The sequence below is a fragment of the Stenella coeruleoalba genome (genome assembly GCF_951394435.1).
Source record: "Stenella coeruleoalba genome assembly, chromosome: 12".
NCBI lineage: Eukaryota > Metazoa > Chordata > Mammalia > Artiodactyla > Delphinidae > Stenella > Stenella coeruleoalba.
In genome coordinates this window covers 24917377-24934523 of record NC_137158.1, presented here as the reverse complement: position 1 = coordinate 24934523, position 17147 = coordinate 24917377, and the positions used below count along the sequence as shown (strand labels likewise).

Here is a 17147-nt window from a genome sequence, read left to right as displayed (position 1 = left end):
AAGCTGATATTTTTCTTATTCATTTTTTTGTCTATTGACTGTCTTTTCTTTCCTCTCCCGGCCCCCCTTAAATTGAAAGTACATTCCTCGTAGATCAGGGCCTTTGTCTTATTTACAGCTGTATCTCTTGTATCCCAGATGGATATAGTAGACATTCAAGAAATATTGGTTTAAGAAGTAAAGAAATGAAGTTCATCATTCTCTTGGCATTAGCCTCACTTCACCCCTCGAAAGCAGGAGATCTTACCCATTTTTCCCTGCTTGCTGACTAGGCCTTCCCCTTTGGCTTTCATTGATCCTCTGAAATTCAGCTGAGCTCTACATTTAGCTCCCTGTATTTGAGCTGTCTACCATCCAACAGCCTCCTTCCTGCAGTCAGAAAACTCTTCAGTTACCTTGTTTTTCTCTTGGCAAGAGTTTTTCTGTATCATTTCCCTGTACTGTCGGGGCTGAGAGAACCTGGGTAGGGCCTCCCTCTGACTGTCTCCCTTGCCACACTTACTCATTTGCAGCTTCCCATGTTGGCAAAGCATATCCTGTGAGGCTGCTTCCTCCTGGGGATCTCAGTGAGAAGTTGGGAGGGAGGGGGCATGGGAATAAGTCTTTCCTGCCCTTGAAACCCTAAGTCTGTCCTGAAAGCTGCCATCATGGACTCTCACTTTTGGCTCTCTTCAGCCGGGAAGTGTTTTTTTTAAAAATTTCAATGCTGTTGTTTTGTCTTGAATTTCTTCTCTACCTCATTTTCATCCCACAAAGGCAGGAATCAATTCTTTGTATATTTTTTTTCTTTCACTCCTAATATTTATGCCATTTGAAAAAATGAGAAGTCACATTTTGATTCTGTGATATGGTGATTTATAAGAAATAGGTACTTGGTCGTTCAAATGATCAAAATATATTTGTCATATATATATTTGGTCTTTGTCTACAGTTCCTGGCTCACAGCTCCCCAAACTCTCTGATTTTCGTAAGTGAAGAGAGAGATAAAGATGTCTCAAGGTTAATTTTGGACCACACCTAAGGATGGGGCTGGTTGCCAGGAGAACCAACAATGTGATTAGAGGGTTGGGATTTTCAGTCCCACCGCTCTGACCTCTGGGGAGAGGAAAAGGGCTGGAGGTTGAATCATTCATGGCCCTGTGATAAAGCTCCATATAAACCCAGAAGGACAGGGTTCAGAGAGCTTCCAGGTTGGTGAACACGTGAGGATTGGGGGAAAGTGGGGCACAGAGAGAGGGTATGGAAGCTCTGTGCCCTTTCCGCTTACCTTGCCTGGCTGTTCCTGAGTTATATCCTTGTGTAGTAAACTGGTAATCTAGTAAGTAAAGTGTTCGAGTTCTGTGAGCCACTTGAGCAAATTAATCAAACCCAAGGGAGGGGGTCATTGGTACCTCCAGTCTATAGCTGGTTGATGAGAAGCCCAGGTGATAGATAACCTGGCTTGTGACTGGCCTCTCAAGGGGGAGGGGTTGCACTCTGGTAGAACTGAGCCCTTAACCTGTGGGATCTGATGCTCTCTCCAGGTGGATAATGTCAGAATTGAGCTGAATGGTAGGATGTCCAGCTGGTATCTGAGAATTGCTTGGGAGTGTGGGGAAACCCCCCTCCACACATTGGAACTGGTGATCAGAATCATTAGATACACAGAAATATAATTTGTGAAGCAATGACTCTGTGCCTCTAACCTTTGAATTCACAGCAGTTATTTTTTCTATCATGTGTTTCAGTTTATGTGTACAACCTTGGGCATCTTGGACTTACTTTATTATCATTTTAGATCTGTTGTTTCACCATACATGTGAAATATAATATGGCCCTAATGTGAGTGGAGGCTTCTTAAGTACATGGGCTCTCATCTTACATGAATATGCCTGTTTGTATTTCAGACAGTTCAAAAAATTGCTTTCTTAAACAAAAGGGAGGAAGCTTATCATGTCCTTGCTTGCCCACATTTTGTTACCATAGTTTTACGTTGCAAACTCAGAGTCAGCCATCATCTCAGCACTAGGTGGCATTTGTGCATCACAATTAGTCATGCACACCTTACACAGTTTTTACAACAGATGTATGATCCACAAATGCAATGTTTGGAATCCCTGCAGGGACATTTCTGAGAATAGGAAAATGAAACAAGAGGAGACCTACCGAGTACCAGTTGCTTTGATGTATATGTAAATATATAATTGAAGAATATATTAAATTACTCCACAATCATTATTTCATAGTAATATCAATAAGTTGGCTGGTCTCCATCCATGCTTTCTTAGCCGACATTGTCATAAAGTTGAAATTCATTTTAGGACCTGTTTGCTATTCATAGTGGTTAATTGTGAGAGAAATGAGGAATATAGCTCCTGAAACTGATTCATACCCTACTCCAAGCACTTATTATTCTTTTGTAATATTGAAGAAAATGCCTGGTTTTGACTTATGAACACTATAGATATTCGCTGAGGAAAATGTAAGCATCTCCCTTTTACTGTTGAGAAAGCAGAAGCTCAAAGACATTAACTTGCCCAGTATTGGTAGCTAATAGGCAGACAGAACCTACATTTAAACTCAAGTCTGTTAGGTTCCAGATCCTAGGTGTACTTTTTCTGTTATTCTGATAGTACCAGGTTTAACCAATAACCATACACGTTAAAGTAACTGAATGACAAGTCCAAATAACTGACGTTGGTTCCTTTCCCTCATGAGAGGTGTGGAGGAGGGCTAGAGCCTAAGCAGGAGGTCCCTGAGCACCCAGGGCTAGGAATGGAAAAAGGGAAAGTCACTAAAGGAAAGACAGCCCAGTTTCCTTTAAGTTAATGACATCCAGAGGCTGAATATAGAGTGAATTGGTCATTACATACCCTAGGCTTCAAATCCTGGCTTCTCTGACCCTGTGATCTTGGGCAACTTGCAACCGTCTGACTCAGTTTACTACTTACCTTAATGGAAGAGGATTAAATGTGTTAATGCATGAAAGCACATAGACTAGTAGTACCTGGCACATGATAGGCATTCAATAAATGTTAACCATTTGGGTGGTTTTATACATTAAGCAACATGAGAAATGTCCATACTGCTTTGTGTAATGTTTGAATTGGAATTTGAGGTATGGCTAGAATGGCCATCCATCTCAGTTTACAACTACTGTCCTGGTAGTTATAAGCACCCCTTTCTTACTCTACAAGGAGTCCCTGTACATGTAAGTTTGCCTAAAGTGAAGACTCCTCCTCCAAGAGAAGATATAACTGCTCCTTTCTGAAATATAATACAGATATATGTGTACAAATCAGGATCTCTAACATTCTGGTGTTAGACTTCCTGGCATCAGACTGCACTTGCTCTTTACTAGCTACATAGCCCTGGGCAAGTTAGTTGATTTCTTTAAACCTAGATGCTTCATCTGTAAAATGAAGATACCTCTAGTACCTGTCACCTAAGGTTGTGTAAATGATGTAATGTATGTAAAGCACTTAGCTTAGTGCCTGCTATATAGAAAGTGCATCATAAATGAGAGCTGTACAGGGAATTAGATTTTTTGCTTAAGGAAGTACTTAGGTCTGTTGGAGGTTGAAATGGAGTAGATGGCACCTAACTAAGGTCATTTACAGTGATAATGTAGAATGATTTTGTTCTAACAAGTATCTAAAGCTATTCTTTTGTTGTTGTTTTAATATTTTGGCAAATTTCAAACGTTAATAGAAGTCGAATAGCCTGAGAGAGGAATGAGTTCATGAGCTACCCATCAGCTTCAACAATAATACAATATATTGTCAATTTTTATTTTTAACTTTTAAAAAAAACTTTAATGAGATATATTTTACATATCATAAAATTTACCCATTTGAAGTGTACAATAATTTGTACAAATTTGCTAAGTTGTACAAACATCACCAGAAATCAGTTTTCAAACATTTTCATCACCTTGGTGTAGGATTCCTCCTACCCATTTACAGTTAATCCCAGTTTCCACTCTTAGCCCCAAACAACCACTGATCTACTTTCTACCTCTAAAGATTTGCCTTTTCTGGACATTTTGTATAACTGGAATCATACAATATGTGATCTCTTGTGTCTGGCGCTCGAGCGTAGTGTTTTTAAGGCTCATGCATGTTGTAGCATGTATCAGTAGTTCATTCCATTTTCTTGACAAATAATGTTCCATTGTATAATATGATACTATGTTTTTACTGTTCTTCACAGTGGCCAGTTTTTTATCATCTCTATTTTTAATCTTTCCCATCTACTCCCTACCCCCACTGAACTATTTAAAAGCTACTTTTTAATTTCATAAATATGAGAGCTTAAAACATTGATTATATGTTTCTGCTTTTTATTTATTTTTTTCCAAGCCATCTTCTCTCTATCCTCTCATTCATCTTGCCTGTTTTAATTTGTTTTCTGTCACTAAGAGTCTTTTTTTTTTTTTTTTTTTTGCGGTACGCGGGCCTTTCACTGTTGTGGCCTCTCCCACTGCGGAGCACGGGCTCCGGACGCGCAGGCTCAGCGGCCATGGCTCACGGGGCCCAGCTGCTCCGCGGCATGTGGGGTCTTCCCAGACCGGGGCACGAACCCGTGTCCCCTGCATCGGCAGGTGGACTCTAAACGACTGCGCCATCAGGGAAGCCCTCTAAGAGTCTTTTTTGTTTGTTTTCAGTTTTGAGAATGAAGAGATGTCTAGACCATAAACTTTCAAAGATAGAGACAGTACATTTCATTATCTCCTCACTGTAATGAAAATTCATACCTACTCAGTGGCAAATCCAGATCGTGATGATTTCTAAAAATCTTCTTTAATAAATCTTTCAGATTGGCTTCATTGTTATGCATTAGGCTGTTATTTGTTTCTGATTCTCGTGAGTTTTTTTTTTAAAGGTCGTTGGAAGAGGAGCTTTTGGAGTAGTATGCAAAGCTAAGTGGAGAGCAAAAGATGTTGCTATTAAACAAATAGAAAGTGAATCTGAGAGGAAAGCTTTTATTGTAGAGGTAAGTTGAAGTGTCATTTCTGTTGTGTAGTTCTTCACCTAAGATACTCTGTGAATTTAATATTACGAAAAAAAATGTTTCTCGGTTGTCATTTCTCTGTATACTTGAACATCAGCAGTTTGGTTGAACCAAAGGGAATGCCATAGGAATATTTTTTCATTCACACTCTTAATTCTGATTAAAAATTAGGGGAAAAGAGAATTAGCTACATAAATGAATTCGTCCCTGAATTAAAATACAATCTCTTCCATGTAATTCAGGTCTATTTCAAGGCATATAATTTAAATTTTAAAATAGAAAAGAAATGGTAATCTCTCCCATTATCTAAAATTAAGAAGGGAAATTTTATGCATTCATTTTTGACTGAACATTTTTAGAAATTCCAATGGGATTATTTTAAGGAAAAACAATTTCAAATTGGTTTCTCTCATTTAACACGAAAATTTACAACTCTCTTCTCTTACATATTTGATGATGGAGGAGAATTTGATAATCATGAGATTATTGTATTACCAGCTTCATTCTTTTATGCTGTTTTATATATTAGATCACAGTATTTCAATAAATCAATGGTTTTATCACTTTTTAACTTCATTGGCCAATAGATGAGTGGTCTTTACCTTATAAACCTTCTGAATTTATATCTGTGATTTTATTTAATTATAATTTCAAAATATACTTCATGATACTTTTTAATGTATAACATGAAGAAATGAGAACTTAGTTGTGAGATGATGAAGTGGATTTTTGTAATTAGTTGAATGAGTTGAGAAATGCTGATGAATGGTTTGATGTCATCATGAAGAAAGATGATCTATAGTAGTATGTTCCAGGAGTCTGGCTTTATCTTGCCTTATTCACAGTTTTTGTTTATGGTTTATATGAGGTCATTGATCGTATACTCTTGTATTGGTAGTTTCCTAAAACTAGGTAAAAATATGTGTTAAAGGCTAGCAATCCAGAGTCAAAAAGATCATAATAGCTTGGAGAAAAAAAGTTTCTCATCAAAGTTATGTATACATGTAATTTGTTGATAAATTGTCAAAGGTTCTCCATGTATTCTTACTAAAAAAAAACGTTAATCCCCGTACCTCCTCGCATCAAGTTTTCTGCTTCTCAGAGGCAACTACTTTGAGCTCATCCCTTAGTTTTATATGGTATCCCCCAATCCAGAGACTCACACCTTCTCTAAAGAAGGTATTATCATATTTCTATCTCTGTATTTATCTCTATATTAAATATATATCTCTATATTTAGGAAGGTATTACACCTTCTGTAAAGAATCAACCTCTAATCTTTGAGACAGTAAAGAGGCAGTCACTAAGCTGTTTGAAGTCAGGGCTGGAGGGAATCTTTGGTCTAACTTTTAAGCAATCTCTCTGCTCTTTTATTAGCTTGTATGAATAGATACCTGGTACTACCACCACTCCTCCACCTTTTGGAAGGTTTGTGAGATAAATCTGGTTGCTTCTCACTTTTTCTCATTTCTTTTAGGTCTGCTGTGTTAGTTATTGCTAGTCACTTGCTGTCCAACTTCCAAAAATATGTACTGTTTTCTCATTTCACATTCTCTTCATCCTTCTGAGTTTATGCCTTGAAAAAAGTACCTTTACCTTCTTAGTGGTATTTGAGGAGGGAACAGGAATAAATGCTTGAATAATCTGCTATCTGAAGCTCAGTAGTGAATCTTAATGAGATGAAATATAATAAATAGTGATATTAAGTCTGTTAGGACTGAAAATCTACAAATGTTGGCTGTAGAAAAATACAGCTTTCTAAGTAGCATGTAGTAAAAAGGTTTACCTTAGTGGACTTCATATGAGCCAGCAGTATAATGTAGGTAGTAGAGAAGGAAAGGAAGAAGAAAGGGGGAGAAGCAGAAAAGGGAGAGAAGAGAGAGCAAGGCGCAGTTTGGGGGGATATGTTAATAGAAATTTGAGATGTAGAGAAAGGGAGATGAGTACAGCCAAACCCCTCACTGACCTCCATATGAATCATTGGATTGGATTGGATAAAACTGGAAGTAAGGAGACCAGTTAGGAGAAGGCTGTAGTAATTACTACAGTGGTTCAGGTTGGAATTGCTAAGGCAGTAGTAGTGGGAATGGAGAAGAGGGAGTTAACTCAAGAGATGGAAGATGGAAGGAAGAGAATGCAGATTTTAAGTCAGACCAAAGTTCAAACCTTGGCTGTACTGTTTCCTAACTCTAGGGTATTTAGCAGCTCATTTAACCTTCTCTGAGCCTTATCTTAATGGTACCTCATCTTTAAAATGAAAATGATAATACCTACCTTGCAAAGTTGTGAGGATTATACAATATCTATAAAGTGCCCACCAGTGCCCAGCGTAGAGTAGGTCGGCTATTCATTCAACCATCACCTTTGAAGATGATGATGATGATGATGATATGGCTTCTTCTGGTTTCGATAACTCAGCTCAGTGCCATCTCGGGGATGGCATCCTTGGCAAAGTTAATTTCTTCTTCTAATTTGTACTTATGCCTTGTACATAACTCCTGTTATAGCACTTGGCACATTGCTTTAATTATTTGTGTACATGTCTCTCCCCCAACTAAACTGTGAGAGCTCTGGGCAGGGATTCTGTGCCATTCTGGCAGGCACTTAGGACCACAGTGCCTGCTACGTAGGAAACAGTAATTGCTGATTGATTACGCTAATGTTTTGTACAATGTTAAAATTTGAATGATACTGTGAGATCACTTCATTAAAAGTTAGCACTTTTTAAAAGAAACCTTAATTTGTTACAGCTTCGGCAGAAACAGTGATTGCTGATTGATTACGCTAATGTTTCGTACAATGTTAAGATTTGAATGATACTGTGAGATCACTTCGTTAAAAGTTAGCACTTTTTAAAAGAAACCTTAATTTGTTACAGCTTCGGCAGTTATCCCGTGTGAACCATCCTAACATTGTAAAGCTATATGGAGCCTGCTTGAATCCAGTAAGTTTGTCACTTTTTCATTATACTCTGTCTATAAGAAATGATGTGGCAGATACGTGCAGCTGTGTAGTTTATGAAGCTATTTTGATCTGTCATATTATTTCAAAAAAAAATTATATGTGTTTCTAATCTGTTAGCAACACAATATAAGGGAATAGTTGTCTTAGGTGGTCTTATCCAGTAACCTCATCTTCTTAGGAGGCTTACAATATCCTATGACAGCACCTGTTCATTTGCACTGGAAAAAGTCACCACAGATCTCGTGATTATGTTTTTATATACATCTCCACTCTTAGACAGTGGTCCCCTAGAAGACAAGGTCTTAGATCATAGATACCTTTTATTTCCTCTAGCACTATTCACATAGTAGGGGACAAAAGAATGATTTTTAATGCATTTATAAAATCAAAGGTTGAACTAAGTTATCTCTCAAGTTCCGCAAGATGGTATAGCTCTGTGGTTAATTATTCCGGCATATGTTTCCTTTAGGTGTGTCTTGTGATGGAGTATGCTGAAGGGGGCTCCTTGTATAATGGTGAGTGTCATTAGACCTGTCTTTATCTAGTAGAGTGAAATAATTGAAAAGCTTTTAATATAAATTGTAAGTTACTTAATGTTCTTCACAGTTTATCCTCAGAGTCCCCAAAGGAGGTAATTAAAAAAAGAAATCTGCTAAAGATTAAAAATGAAAAGATAAGATGCTACAACATCAGTATGTGAAATTTAGAGGTCTAAGGATATCAATCTTTTAAATTGATGGTACTCTGCATAATGTTAAAAGCATTTAAGTAAAGTCAAACTTGCTTTTTAAATAGATTTTAAAATATCTTCATACTTTTAATTTTTTCTTTTTGCCCTCTCTTAGCTTTCAGTCTCCTCTTCTAGAACTCTTTAACCGCACATCCTTATTCTGCTTTATTTTGCTTTTTTCCCCAAAAATAAAATTGTGAAAATTCACTTCACAGAACATTTTTTTAAATACAGCAGGTTTTTATTAGTTATCTATTTTATACATGTTAGTGTATATATGTCATTTTGATAACAATGAAAGGAAACTGTATCGTTTAGTTACCTTTATAGAACAGAGCTAACCCTTTCACTGTAAGAAACACCAAACATATATATAAATAGTCTCTTGTCACACCATTTATATAAAATAAATTGTAGCATTTTATTTTTTAAATTAACATTATTTTATATAAACTTTTACTTATATTTACTGCTCATGTGATCATCATTGTTAATGGCTATCTGATACTCCCATGTTTTATTTGGTTAAACTATTTCTAGTTTTTAGCCATTATAGAAAGCATAATTGTAAACATCTTGATGCACATTTTGTTTCCTTCCATAGTATTTCTCTGTATCTCTCTTATAGTAGTATGTCATCACATTGCTTATAATTTATAGTATTGTGTGAAAGACTGCATCTGTCAATATGAAAAAACTTGGTAATGTATATTAATTTTACTTGAATGTATGTATAACAGTTAATGGAATCTTATTAAATGTTAGGTACTTATGTGGTAGTTATCCATTTTAAATCATTAACTATTTCCATCTTTTTATTCGGAAAAGAATGAAAAGCAGGACCGATGGGAGCATGTGTAGGAAAATACCCAGTCGTGTGTTCTGATAGTGCTTGCATTCACCTTGTGTCTTTTGTTATATGCAATAAAGTTCTTTTTAGTTTGTGCCTTTCTTTTGCAGTGCTGCATGGTGCTGAACCATTGCCATATTACACTGCTGCCCACGCAATGAGTTGGTGTTTACAGTGTTCCCAAGGAGTGGCTTATCTTCATAGCATGCAACCCAAAGCTCTAATTCACAGGGACCTGAAACCACCAAAGTAAGTTCTAATAATGTGGTGTCTCTCTCTCTCTTGCCATCCCCTACCCACTCCCTAATTTAAGCTGGTCGTTGCACATCAGTTTTTCTTCTCTCATCCCCTTTGGCTTGCTCAAGAATGTTTGTTTTTTATTTTTTTAAGATTGTTTACTTTTAACTCACCTTCATCATTTAGTCATTTATCTAAGCTTGCATTTTAGAATGTTGTCTTTAGTGGCATTTTTATTTTAGTTGAGTTTTTATTTTTAATAACTTCTACCTTAGATTAGCATAATTCTAGAATCTATTAGTCTGCAAGTCCTATTTTGTGCCCACGGTATGTATTGTTTTCCCTAAATAGTTAGTTCCATGTGAGCAGAGACAAGTCTGTCTTGTTCCCCACTCTATCCCTAATAAGCACAATGTTGACATTGCACAAAAATATGCAGAGTGGTTATTATTTGCCTTTTCAGAGGAAGGCAAAGGGCATTGCTGGCACATCTGAGTAGAAATTGAAAATATTCTGGATTTCTCCTTATTGAGGATTCTGGGACTTTGAAAGAACTTCAAAATTCCCTACATAAATATTTTTAAAGGCTAAAATTTTGTGGATTTTTTTGTTTCTGTGGGTACACAATTAAAGAAAACATACATATTTTTGTCCCCATTTCTCTCTAATTTTTTTCTTCTCTGTCCACCTGTGAGAAAGTAAAAAGTCCCCGTATGCTCTTTCCCCTCTACCCCTGGCCACCACATCAGTCCTCAGATAAGAGGTATCCCCTAGGAAATCAGTCTCAAGTATTCCATTCTCTTGATGCTGGTTTAAAGCATTAAAGCATCCCTTCTGGGTATAACTTCTCACTCTCCTGTCTAATCTGATACACTCTACATAGGTTTCAACTCTTGGAATCACTGTTCTCGCTAGTGTACCTTATTTCCACCTCCAAGCTTAAACTGATTTCCCTTTCCCCAGGTCCCTGGTCAAATAATGTTTAAGCCCTAGATTTATGATACTTTTATTTTTTTAACTTGACTCCTAAGGTTGTTGTTGCAGCTACCTGTCTTGGGTAGTAAAGAAGAAAGCACTTTTTTTTTTCCTAGTTTTGGAGACTGTGTCCTCCATACCCACCTCCCCACCCCATTTAAAAGAGTTGAATTATCAAAGCAAACTCATGAAAATCATAGCTCTTATCCAGCAACAAATTGGCTGATTTAAAGGATACAAGCAAGTAATCAGGCACAGACAAAGCATTCTTTTCCTGGATGAGCCAGAAACCATTAGATGCAACTCCCAAAAGTCACCCGTCTGCATTAGGGCCTTTTTGGCTTTGGAATAACTGAAGAATTATTAAACAATATACTTTAACATATCTCACAAAAAAGTTATTTTTGTTTTTTAACATCTTTTATATTCCATAATTACACAGCTTAAACAGCTACCTCCATTCTCCATCCAACCATACCCCATAAATCTGTAAATGTTAGGTTTATTTAACCGACGTATTTAGACAGACCAGATACATCCTACCAAAATCATCTACAGATGGGGACTCTCCTTTTGCTAATAAATACCATTAACATATTTAGAAGAGGTCTGGTCTGTCTAGGTCATTAATTTCTCTTGGGCATCCCCATGGTTGGACTCATCCTATAGTGTTGCACATTTCCTGTGGGGCACCCAGCATACAAATTGGGCTTTAGAATTAGAATTGATTTTTCAGAATGTACTGGGGAAAAGAAAATTCTTTGGAATGACTGCTTTCATATATAATTGTATATACAAATACATGTACTGTATCTTATTGTCACTGGAAAACCTTTTGATTCTGCGGTCAGGAAGAGTTCCTCAGAATGGCATATAAAGAAGGGACCTGATGATGTGGTTAGGTGTTTTATACAGTATCAACTTGCACTAGTGCCCCTGTTTTATTTATCTTTTGCAAGTTCATCCAAAGTCTTACGAGTAAAGGAGTACTAATTGTAGCAATAATAATATAAAAGTCATTCAGAAAAATTATTATGATATTTTGAATGTACCAGGATGAAACAAGGAAGTCAGTTACAGAATTCTTATCTTGGGTTAAAAGTAGTAAGAACTTAACAACAATGAAACAAGGAAAAAATTTTTGTTTGTTGAAGTGCATGTAATTTGCATTTAACATTCTTTCCACTTAAATTGTCATAGAAGTATTTGTAGCATTATGGAGATGTGAATAGTAGTTTATCTGGCTTATCTTAGTCATGTTGGACTAAAAGAAAACTAACTTTCTAAGTAATCTCTCCAGTTAGAATTTTGTAACAAAATTATATACAAAGAATTTATTAACTGTAATTATAATGAATCCCCAACCCGATGTTGAATATTGCTACAATGTGATGATGCAAATTATATTACCCATCTTTATTTCTGTTTGTCATCAAAAGGAAAACCTGAATAAGAGTATGCTACTTGGTGATTATATTTGCGTAATATAGCACCTAGAAGAGTTGTAATCTTAAGTTCAGAAAATTTTCTGGAAATCTTTTATTGGGTCATTTTAATCAAGATAGGGTTATACTCTTACCACACACACATACTCTAAACATAAAAATGGTTTTGGGATTGAACATTTTTAGAAACATCTTCAAAATAAGGACATTAAAAATAAGGATAGGGCTTCCCTGGTGGCGCAGTGGTTGGGAGTCCGCCTGCTGATGCAGGGGATACGAGTTCGTGCCCCGGTCTGGGAGGATCCCGCATGCCGCGGAGAGGCTGGCCCATGAGCCATGGCCGCTGGGCCTGCGCGTCCAGAGCCTGTGCTCCGCAACGGGAGAGGCTACAGCAGTGAGAGGCCCGTGTACCGCAAAAAAAAAAAAGGATAGTTGTTTTCTTTCTTCTATATTGTTCATTTTTACTTTACTTTCTTTAATTATGTATATGTTGTTATTTTTAAAAATGTAAAGTAAGTCTTTTCTGCCTCCCATTTCCAATCCTCAGAGATAAGCACTGTTTTGTTTTTTAAGCATGCATAGATTACACTATACATAATGTTGCTTTTTTCACTTACTGGGACTTCTTTTTCATATTACTATATACAGATATTTACCTCTTTATTTTTAATGGATAAATAATATTACTTACTACCTCTTAAGTAAAGTGAGTTATTAAAATAGAAACTCTTCTTGGCCTGATGGGCAGTCTTAGACTGGGAAGATTTAATTTATAGAGCTGTTTTTAGAAAATACCATGCTGCCGAATCAGTTGACATTTTTGTCAGGCCCTGTAAGGACCTAAATTCCTAAATTGGTGCTTCTCAGCTTTCCTCCATACCCCCCCACCCCCCAGAACAAAGTTATGATGTATATAACCTGAGTAAGTCTGAGAGTAGGGACAAAGCTTAAAAAGCCTTCTTAAGGAAAGTTGCGTAAGAATTTTGCATTTGACTTCCTGTGTTAATGCAATTTGTTTTGAAGTCACTGTTAGGATGTTAAAGATACTTACAGTTGAGTAAAAATGTTGGTCCAGGGAGATGTGCTGGCTTTAACCAGGGGCTCTGTTGGCTCCCTGCCACTTATCCCAGCATACACTAATATATTGGCAAAATTACATACCTTATTTTGAGAAGCACATGAAATTTAAGCCATGATATGTATGCATTTAAAATCTAACATCCTGTGTGTGCTCACAGGGATAGCTTGGACTCTTATACTCACATGATAAGAATTTTGACACTCCAGCAATATGGCAAACCAGATAAACTGAAAAAACATCCTACAGCAAGCACCCAGAGATGCTACATATTACAACAAACATCCTTTTACATGCACAGGTGATCTTAGAAGAAAATAAGGGAATCATTAAGCCAAAAGATGGAGAGAACTGAACCCTGAGTGGGAAGCCAAGGGCTCTCCTGTGAGCCTCTGCCAGTATCAAGAATGTAGAGGCCCAAATTTTAACGGCTTCTGTTTAACGGGATGCAGACCCTTTGTTGTGCACCAGGTGAGGGAGCAGAACTGAGACCTCTGCCTAAGTTCAGTATCTTGGACGGAAGAACTAAAAGAAAAGTTGACTAGAAAAAAAAAATCCGTTTTCTGACTAGACAAGCTTTCATTTTTTTAACTGAGAGTCTCCCCTCATGCTGTTGTGAGTTTGAATCTGCTCTACTTGCCCAATCAAAAAAATCCCAACAGGACAGGTTAAAAGTGCTTTGGAATTGGTGGTGTCTCAGGGCATTCAGGGTGACTGAAACTATTTTAAAGTCATATACTTTCAATTCAGGTCTTTAGGATTTTTCCAGATTAAGATCAATCAAATATGAAGCCACAGTAAAAATTACCACACCCATAAGGATGCAAGTTACCATGAGTAAAAGTCAGCATAAAAAACACAAAATGGAATAAAGCCGTCAAATAGTAAGATTCCAGATATTTGGAATTATCAAATATGGAGGATAAAATATATATGCTCAAATTATTTACAGAAATGAAGGAATTAAAATGTGCAAGGAATGAAAACTATCAACATGACCAAAAGAACTAAATAAAACATTTAGAAATAATTAAAATTTTTAAATGGCAGATATGAAATAGGTGACAAGAGATTCAGTGAGCTGTAAGATATATCTGCAGTTACCCAGAATGCAACACAGACAAATAAATGAAAAAAATGATAGGTTAAGGAACATGGAGAGAAGGAAAGGGAGGACTAACAGCATAGAATTAGAATTCCAATAAAAGAAAATAGGATGGGGAGAGACTAATTCAAGAGGGGTTAGCCAGGAATTTTCCAAATAAAAAATATGAATTCTAAGCAGGATAAATGAAATTTCCCCTACGACACACCATAATGAGGCTACAGAACAGCAAAAACAGAGGGGAGATTTTTCAATCAGTGAAGCGATTACCTGCAAAGGACTGACAGTTAGACTGAAGTATACTTTTCAACACCAACAATGGAAGCTAGAGGACTGGAATCATAACTTCACAGAGCTGAGAAAAAATAGCTGTCTACTCAGAATTGTGTACCTGCCCTAAATTACATTTAAGATATTGTGAAACAAAACCTGAGTGAATTTATTGTAAGTAGACCCTCATTAAAGGTGTTTGGGGAAGAAAGAAAATGATTACATAAGGTGAGCATAAGATTCAAGAAGGAATAGTGAAATAAAATCAGTAAACATACATTAAAATAAACGTTGGCTATATAAAATAGTAGTACCTCTTTTGCATTTAAGAGAAAATGGTTGGAAGAGATTCAAAATAAAGAATTGTTTCTTCTGGTTTTCAGAATAACCCACATGCCTATAAGCCTTTTAGGTAATGATGTACACAATTTTGTATACAAAATGTATGCATTTTTAAATGTATAATTAATTTTTAATAGTAATAAGCTAATAAAAATTATCTTTTATGTTCATGGTTCTTTTTACACTTTCAGATTGCTTTATATATTTCAGTTCTTAAAGGAGTACCAAATTGCATTGGGATATGGAAAACCTAAGACTATGAGTACCAGTTCCCTAAGAGACTCTGATAGCTGAGTATAGTAGTTGTTTTAACACTAGCTGCTATAGCCAACATGAGGCTTATCATAGCAGAAATTTATTTTTGACTCAGGTGAAATCCAAAACATATTCGTTTGACAGATGACCTTCCATATGGTCATTCAAGGGCCTAGTTAGGCTCCCTCCATCTTGTACTTCTGCCATCCTCCAGGACTTTGGGGACCTCTGCATTCAGCCAGCAGGTAAAAAGAATGAAGCTGATGTATGAGAGCTTTGTGGAGCCAGACCCATGGAGTGACCTCTGTCCCTTCTACCCACATACCAGTGGCCACAACTCAATCTTAGCCACACCTACCTGCAAGAGAGGTTGGGAAATGTCTTCTGTTCTCCAGAGGAAGAAGGGATGGATTTGGTGAGCAGCTGGTCAGTCCCAGCCACATCTGCATGTGGTTTCTACTACTCTTACCACACAAGTAGAACCACTTACTGCCCTTTGCCAGTTAAACATCTTGCAGTCACCACCTGGCTCACAGTCCAGGATCTCAGGATGCTGTGTAGTCCTCTCCAGCAGGTCTGGATGCAGCTCCTCACGGTCTGGAAACAAATGAATTAGAAAGAAAAGTTATCTGTCACTCCCCACCTCACCCCTCCCAGCACACGTACACACACACAAAACAGTAGAAGAGAGGCCCATCAGTAAAAGGCTCCATTGGGAAAAGGAAACAACAGAAACATACAGCAGCTACTGGTCTGTAGCAATGAAGTCCTGCATTTTCTGGTCCCTCTGCCCTGGAGTTGCGAGAGGTTTGTCTTTTGATCAGACTCTGATCCTGCCCTAGGAGAGGAACTCCTTTTTCCATTGCTTGTGACTCCTAGCTTCACCCTTTAGTAGGCTTCTCCTTGTCCATTCTCTGTAGCAGTGTCAGGAGTAGGTGTTGGGCCATATACTCTCCTCAGAAACTGTCCAGCTTTCATAGCCTGCTTCCTGCTTCTGCACATCTGGGGTCCGAGGGCATTGTACGACAGTCAGAAGCGTCTTTATTCCAGGCCTGTGGTTCCGTTGGCAGTATAATTTCCTCAGACGCGGGCTTTTGATCCCCCAGGTTCCAGTCAGTTCCATGTTCCTGTGACTAATACTACCACAGTTCTTTCTTAGACAAAATCTTGAGCCTGGTTTATTGGATTCCCAGCCTCAGTGCCTTTTCTCAACTAAATGGAGGCAACTTGAAGTCATGAAGCTGAGATGGGAAGTACTTTTCTCTTAATTTGTTCTTTGCTGCAATGCTGTCTTAATGGGCCTTTGTGAATCTTATTTCCTGCTGTTTGGAGTCGAAGAAGTCAGCTTTTCCAGTCCTTTAAAGCCACAAATTATCACAGGAGACAAATTTTACCAAATGTTTTGCCACGTCATTACATGGATCTCTCTCTTTCCAGCTTCCACTTTCAGTGTTCTTGCTGCCTACTGCTAAACCAGCACCAAATATATTAGATTTTTATTATAGCAACACCCATTTCAATACCATTTCTCATATTGGTTACAGTGATGCTGTTATATAAGCCCTGAAGTCTCATGGCTTAAAGTACAAAGTTTGTGGGTTTTGCTCGTAAAGTCCAAAGTGAATGTTCCTGATGCACATGGTGGGTCAGGATCCCAGATTCCTCCTGTCTTGTAGTTCAGAATCCTGTGCCTTCAGTGACATATGGGGAAAGGAAAAGGAGTTTATATATGTGAGAGTTCATATGGGCCGGGCTTGGAGGTGGAGTACATCACATTCTATTGACTAGAATTGTCATATAGCCATACGTAATTGCTCAGAAGGCTAAGAAATGTACCCAGAGAAGAAAGGAAATAGGGTCAGTGAACAGCTAACCAGTCTTGCTATGTTAGGCTAAAGACTCAT

The 17147-nt window shown here is 37.4% G+C and overlaps 1 protein-coding gene across 3 annotated transcripts in view; it reads left to right on the top strand.

Annotated features, from left to right (window-relative positions):
* Positions 1 to 17147, top strand: part of MAP3K7 (mitogen-activated protein kinase kinase kinase 7) — a 68707-nt gene that overhangs the window by 8314 nt on the left and 43246 nt on the right. For all 3 annotated transcript variants that reach the window (XR_013830704.1, XM_079938712.1, XM_079938711.1), the window contains exons 2-5: positions 4864 to 4974; positions 7871 to 7936; positions 8426 to 8471; positions 9647 to 9785. Coding sequence is in view for 2 of the 3 variants with exons in the window: in XM_079938712.1 (XP_079794838.1) it covers positions 4864 to 4974; positions 7871 to 7936; positions 8426 to 8471; positions 9647 to 9785 (362 nt within the window). In the remaining variant the exon portion in view is untranslated. The remainder of the gene's footprint in view (positions 1 to 4863; positions 4975 to 7870; positions 7937 to 8425; positions 8472 to 9646; positions 9786 to 17147) is intronic.